This window comes from Sesamum indicum, linkage group LG1, assembly GCF_026168435.1.
Source record: "Sesamum indicum cultivar Baizhima isolate 11 linkage group LG1, ASM2616843v1, whole genome shotgun sequence".
Taxonomy (NCBI): domain Eukaryota; kingdom Viridiplantae; phylum Streptophyta; class Magnoliopsida; order Lamiales; family Pedaliaceae; genus Sesamum; species Sesamum indicum.
The window spans coordinates 282134-289593 of record NC_142657.1 but is presented as its reverse complement, the minus strand read 5'-3'; the positions used below and the strand labels follow the sequence as shown (position 1 = coordinate 289593).

Here is a 7460-nt window from a genome sequence, read left to right as displayed (position 1 = left end):
ATCGTACGGGAACAGATTGAAACCTGCAACACATACAATACATTACTAGTTGACACAGATGATATGACACGATTGTACAAAAACCACCCATTTCCAACAAAAAAGATATAGAACAAGGATATTGAAAATGGTACAACAACATAATACGTCATTTTCGTGTCATCATCTACTGAAAGACGTGTGGAAAGCGGATACCAACCTGGAGATACACCTATGTTGCAAATTATATTATGTTATATAATATCACATATTTTATTTTAAACACTATTTTTTTTAATTGATCCACAACAGAAAAAGAGTTTCCAATGTTTTCTCTGCTGGGTTCCTCATCTGCTTCACCACCTTCCGATCTTCTCCGCTCGCCAACATTTCTTTCAACTAAACATCCCTCCATCGACCCTTGTCGTTTGCCAGCGTTTTTCCTGGACTCACATCTTTCTCCCAAACGGCCTTGGCAGCCTCCAGATCTAGGGACATTTGTTGCTTCTTCGTCCACATCTCCATGGCCACAACTCGTTCATCCTCATCCACCATGGCTCCTACCCCTCAATTAGAATCCTATAAGGCTAAGCTTACGGCTAATACACAACGTTTTCATCAGCTATGGCAGCGTGCTCTCATCCTTAAAACTTTAACATGCAGCGTTCAATACCTACTTTGTCTCAGCATCTTGTTACATTATGGAAAACAACCACCCCCATCTCTGTATCTGATCTAGGAAAAGACTATTATCTTATCAAGGTTAGTTCCAAGGAAGATTATTTCATGGCTTTAGCCATGGGTGGTCCGAGGAAGATTATTTCATGGCTTTAGCCATAGCTGGTCCTTGCTTCCTTTTAATAATTATTTGAACATACAACAATGGAAACCTAATTTTACACCATCCAAGTTCAAACCATCCTCTATTTTCATCAGGATTCAAAACCACAAGCATGTCATCAAATATGAACTTAATATATTGTTTTGTTTTAGATGTGGTATAATTGGTCATTTACAAAGTGATTCTCCTCTTCAATCCCCACCAACTGAATCCAATTTTTATAGTCTTGATTCTTCCACAACAATGCAAAACCCTTCTCCTGATCCATCCCTATTATCACCAAGTTAGGAAACTGTGCATCCTAGACCTCCTAGTAAATCTTATCCACACCTTATGAAAGTACCCCAACACCACCTACTAAACTTTCACAACATCCCACTACACCGTCTGCTTCTAAACCTAACACCCGCTCTGGTCATTGGTAAAAAATGGTAACAAAACGCTCCCAAAATTTGTGTTCATCAGTCGGTTAAGAATTACAAACAACTCCTTCCACACACAATCCTTTCCAACTTCTTTGTTCACTAGACCAATCCTAAATTTCAGCAGAGAGAGACCAAGAAACTCAACAAACCTTCAGCACTGATGAAATTCAAGAAGAGGATACATGCATACATGGTGTTCACACAATGTCGGTAAACTATACACATGACAATTCAGCAGATAAATGACTCACAAAAACAGGTGAGCTATCTACACTTTATTTTGCTGTCTCACAAATAGTTAGTGCCACGAGAGAAATGGGGCCCATTACTCCATGTGTACAAACCATCAATGCTCGCAGTTTTGGCTCCACTTCTATACAACTTGAGAACAGCCTTTCTTCTGACACGTCACAATTCATGGTTGTTCTTACACTTAGCGACGTGGCACCATTGCCTTACTTGATGAGTCACTTTTACCATTGCCTACCGCCGTTGTTTTCAACTTTTCACCACCTTCATCTCCTTGTTTAAATAATTCCTCACCTGCAATCTTTTCTTCAAGCTTTCAACTTGAATAATTAACTTTTACTCATGGCCCACAACTTCTACGAGCATTTTCACCACGCCATAGCCCACGACGGGAACAACTCGTCCAATTCCCCGCCCACTAGCCCCTCGTCCCTAACCAGAGCTCCTCATTTCCAGCCCCCACCATGTCCATTTTCCAGAAGGCTATCACCGTCAGCCCCTCCGAGGTCTTTTCCTTCTAGTCCCATGCACGACCATCCACTCCCCAATGCCATCGATCACCTACATCCCAATCCTCTCACTCTGCTTCCTCCAACAGCTTGCATTTGCAAACAACCTGATCATTGAGATCGAGCAAGAACGCAAGGGTTTTGCCAGGGAACGAGAGGCTAAATTCAAGCTGTATCTCCATCCTCTCGGAAGAGAACTGCCCCTATCCCTACTGAAGACCCACTTTGCAAACGGCCATGTGAATCCGTTCCCTACCTCATCCCTCGTAATTTCTACGATGAAATCCTGAGTTGGAATTGTTGGGGTGCCTCTCGTGCTGAATTCGCGGTTGCGGTATGTAACCTCCTTCAACGATACTAGCCAGATATTTTCATTGTGATGGATACTCGTATTCATGCTGATCATGCACCGACTATCATTTAACGTCTCCCTTTCTCTGCTATGATTGTCACTTCACTTGTGCAATAAGTCTGGCTGGTGGAATTTGGGTGTTATGGCATGCAAGAGCTACAGGCGACTGCAAGAACTGTCCACTTTGAAGTGGATTTTCCCAAAATTGCTCATCCATTCTTCATGAGCAGCAGTTTATAATTATCCCCAGACTCGTCTCCTTGGATCTTTATCGAGGATTTTAATAATTTAATGCATCCACATGAAAAGATTGGGGGGCGTTTTATGCATGCTAAGTCGTCTGCGAAAAGACCTAGGCTTTTTAGAAATTTACTAATGCAATTTGGTCTGAACCTGATTTTAGCTGGTTTTCAGAAAAACTATCATACATTTCTCAGAACTGGCGTTGGTGTCGTAAACAGGTTTTTGGTTATATTGACGATAATATTAACCAAACTCGAATAAGTCTAAATAGAGTACTCAATGGCAAATAGCCATTTAACCTTGAGATTTTTTAAATTTCACAAGAAAATAGTCTTCAAAGAGAAGTTGCTCTTTTTCTTCGTCAACAAAATGCATATTGGGGGCAGATTGGGTTAGCTTTGGTGAGTTTACCAGTAGAATTTTGCATGCATATGCTACCCATTCTCCAAGGAAAAACTTCATTCAAAATGTTAATAATGAGTGGATCCATGATCCTGTCCAAATTGCTCAATTAACACAGGTCACAACATTAGTGCTAGTCATCACACTCCAAATCATTTCATTAGCCCTTAATCAACCCTAACACCATCTTCTAACTCAACCTATCACGGAAAATGATATATATAAGGCTTTAGTTAATATTGGACCCAATAAAGCCACCTGTCCTAATGCCCTAGATTCAAAAAAATTTATCACTTATCGAACGAAGCCTTTCATTAATTCGTTATGCCTTTGTGCCCAAATATCTTATCTATGAGAATGTGGTCATGGCTCATGAAATGCTTCATTCCATAAAATCCAAAAAATGTAAGCAATATTACATGGCTCTTATATTAGATATTGAAAAGGCTTATGTCAAATTGGATTGGAATTATGCCTCCAACAGTTTGGTTTTCCTACAAAATTTATCTTCACAACAGTTTCTTACTCCATGTGAGTGAATGGGGTTTATTCTTCCTTTTGTACCCCTACTAAAGTGATTTAGACAAGGTAACCCTTTTTCACCCTACTTATTTATTGTTTGTCTGAAATCTCTTGTACAAAAAATCCTTTTTGATAGTCATAATAAACAAGTTGATGCTATGTCTCCCAGAAGTAAAGGTCCTATTGTTCCCATACTTTGTTTCGCTGATGATTGTCTTATTTTCATAAAAGCAAATCACAAATCGATTACTTACATCCATCATCTTTTATATATATATATATGTCGAGTCTGTCCGCCACTCGACGTAAATATGTTATGTCTTTTAAAAAAATATTATTTTTATAATTTTTTTAATAATAAAAAATAATTAAACCTCGCATCTGAACTGAGAAAGCTCTAACAGGGCAACTTCCAAGAAAATGCAGTAGATGGATCCTCTTGCTCGACAGATTCCTCAGACGCTAAGGGGCTTTTCCATCCATGTAAGCAAAGCCTTTACTTGCTAATGCATGTGCTCCTAATCTCACGCCTCCCGCATAAAAGCTTCATCAAATGTAGAAAAGCTTAAACAATACCCTTCGGCAAAGTCAACTGTCAGGCAGAGCTTCAGCTTGATTTGTAGCCAAATAAACATCAACAATAATCCTATCTGCTCACCAAATTATTAGCATCCCCACAGCTTTGACCATTCTCATATGAACAACCTGACGATCCCGCCTGTTGAGTTCTATATCCTAATAGTATATCAAAATCACCTAACAACCAAAGCCATCCATGTATTTCTCGAAAGCAGCTGTAAAGATTTAGTTTGGAGTGCATATTCTCTGAATAATCCTGAGGGATGATAGAGAAGGAGGGTGGGAAAAGGCTAAGAAAGATACTGAATGTACATAAAAGAAGTGGTAAAGTACCTGAATCACCTCATACACTTTACCCTGGACTTCATAGTGCAAGAGCACTATGACGTTGGTATATGAGAGGACGCCGCATGTATCTACCGTTTTGGAAAAAGGCGATATACCTAGCATGCTACGAAAAAGGAGCAAATTTTAAGGATCATAATACCATTTCTTGAGCCATAAATGTATAAGAATGAAACAAGTACACAGTTGAAAACGCTACTCTTAACATTCCAATTCTTAATTGTTGAATTCTGCAGTTGTTCTGTTATGGAAGGGGAGAATAATGTAAGCAAGAATTGGCCGGTCTTAGTTCTCCCTCAGCTGAAACCACAAGACTGATCTGTAATATTGATTATACAGCCAACTTGCCCCAAGTTGGATCCAGTCTTATATCGTGCCCTTCATACTTTTCTTTCAGTAGTTTCTTCTCAATCATGTCCAAACAGAAGCTACTGATACTCAATCTTTACACATCCAACCAATGATAAAAGCACCACAACTAGAAGGTTGAACAATTTTGTATTATCCGACATAAGCAAATTTATATCAAGTAATATAAACCTGAAATGTCAAAAAAGGAGGACCACAAAGATCTAAAGGAACTCAGAAGAGCGAAAAAAACTGGCAATTTAATGAAAAAAATGTAAGTATAATTTTTATGTTATACGTATACATTAACTGGCATTATGAAGAAGAAATGTGGATCTCTAACAGTAATACCACAACCAGGAACAACCAAACATTGAACATTAAGGATCATCCTTCAGTCAACACACCTAAATCCCAGATCCACTCAAAACCACCAAAGTCAACCTGCAAAACCCCAAATTCTTCCTCACTTTTATTGAATTAACACCTGTCTTTCTTTTCTTTTCTTTTTTTTTTTTTCCCTTTTTTCTTTTTGGAACTTTTTTACTTCTTGTAAATAAGCAGTTATCCGATTAAGCTTGTGAATCTCCCTTTTTCCCCTTTCCATCTCCACCCCTCTCATCCAACAGCTTCCCTGCCTCCTCATCTGCCGATTGCATGTTCTTCTGTGCTTCCTTTGCCTTCAGTGCCAGCAATTTCGAGTGATTATAATACCCCACACCCAGAAAAGCCAATCCGTATCCAAATAAATTCAATGGCGTCACCGTATCCTTAATCACAGACCAAGAGAAAGCAATCAACAACCAATCTTTCACAACTCCAGCTACATTCATGGTCAAAGCTGAAGTCTTTCCGACCAGCAAGAAGACAGCCAAGTTCAAGGCGAAAGCACAGAGAGAATTAGTCCCAAAAATCACAAAATCAAAATGGAACCCTGAACTCTGCTGCCTTAACACAGGATACTCCACAAACACCCACGGAATTGCAAGAAACGCCAAACAGCTCGGAGCAACATAATAAAGCGAAGTGATGGGATTTAAATTAATCCCTTTGGAAGTCAAAAGAATTTGAATCATGACCAACCTCGTAGCCTCAAAAACAACCGCACCAAGTTGCAGAAGTACCCCCCAAGAATCGTACTTTGCCTCACCATAAGCAGCGATGGCTACTCCCAAAGAAATGGCAAGCATATTGGACATGGTACTAGTCTTGTAACCGTCTTTCTTAAACAGAATTCCAATGGAATAAACGGCAACGGGCATAAGGGCTTTAAGCATCTGAATGAAGGAAACTGAGAGGTAAATGTAAGCGGAGTTGGATAGCCAGAGGGAGAGAGAGTAAAGGGCACCGATGGGGACGACGGAGGAGAGGTAGACGCGGCGGCTGAGGGAGACGGGCTCGACGAGTTTGAAGAGGCGGACGGCGGCGAAGGCGAGGGAAGAGCAGAAGGCCATGTGAATCATGGTGAGGGAGATGGGAAAAGGCCAGTTGTAAAGCTTCTTGTCAAGGATGTATTTGTTGTAGACGATGACGGTGAAGGAGAGGAAGATCCATATAGCGACGTAGGTGTATGAGAGGATGATATTTTTAACCACCCCATCCGAGAGTGCTCCGCCTTTCCCCATTGGTGAGCAACGGCGGTGGTGGGAGCGGAGGAGGAGAGAGCTGTACTTGGACTGACTGATTTATAGAGAGGAGGAGGAGATGTGGGTTTAGGGCTTGTTCACTAGAGACACAGACAGATCCCGTGGGGGTCGGCCCCTGATCCGTCGACATAGCAAAATGTCTATTCTGCCCCTACAATTTAAAATAAAAGAAAGAAAAGAGGAAATTGAGTCGGAGATGAAAATGGAAGACATTGATGGAGCTCGTTTTGTGGTCTGATTTGCTGGAGCTCAAATCCATGCCTTTTTTATGCCCGAAATTCATCAACATAAGTACTTGATAAATTCTATTATATGATTTATTAATATCCCACACAATAAATTAAAAAGTGAGAATGGAATCTGGTAATTATTTTCAATTATGGTTTTCATTATGGGACAAATTTGAGAAAAATCTTAACGCTTTAAATTTTGAGTTCATCCCAAATCTAAATACTTGTACACTTTAAGATAATTATTACGTGGACGAGACTTGAAAGAAGCGTCATAAATATATCCCATTTATTATAAAATGACTAATTGAGAGAGAGAGAGAGAGAGAGTAACATTGTGTTTGATTTTATTTTTTTTTAAGTGTTTTGTTTTGTATTTTAGAAATAGAGATAAATATTGGAGTAAATATTTATAGATTCAAATATTAATAGTGATATTTATTATGACAACAAAATTTAAAGATAGAGAAAATATTATTTGAGTATTGAATTGTGACACATACCTTTGTCTATATCTTTTATTTATCCTCCTAGTCCTAGTCATTACAAGAAAAATAGATTAAAATTTGAGTTCACCAACCGCAACTCCACTTTCCTTCACCATTAATTCACAAAAGTAGGATATATCTTTATTTTTCATTCACAACTTTACGTAAATTCAAATCATTAGATACAGAATGACGCTCCAAAAGTTACTAATATTTATATATAGCAAAGCTAAAGAACTCGAGAAATGACAATATTGAAAAGCTTTCCCCCTCAAACAATAATAATGTACTTGGGATTTCCT

General features: G+C 39.0%; 1 protein-coding gene across 1 annotated transcript; it reads right to left on the bottom strand.

Annotated features, from left to right (window-relative positions):
• Positions 1–5053: 5053 nt before the first annotated feature.
• On the bottom strand, positions 5054–6521 carry LOC105156240 (putative sugar phosphate/phosphate translocator At2g25520). Its single transcript, XM_011072355.3, has one exon. The coding sequence runs from the start codon at positions 6417–6419 to the stop codon at positions 5367–5369; it is 1053 nt and encodes a 350-aa protein (XP_011070657.1). The 5' UTR covers positions 6420–6521; the 3' UTR covers positions 5054–5366.
• Between the last annotated feature and the right edge of the window lie 939 nt (positions 6522–7460).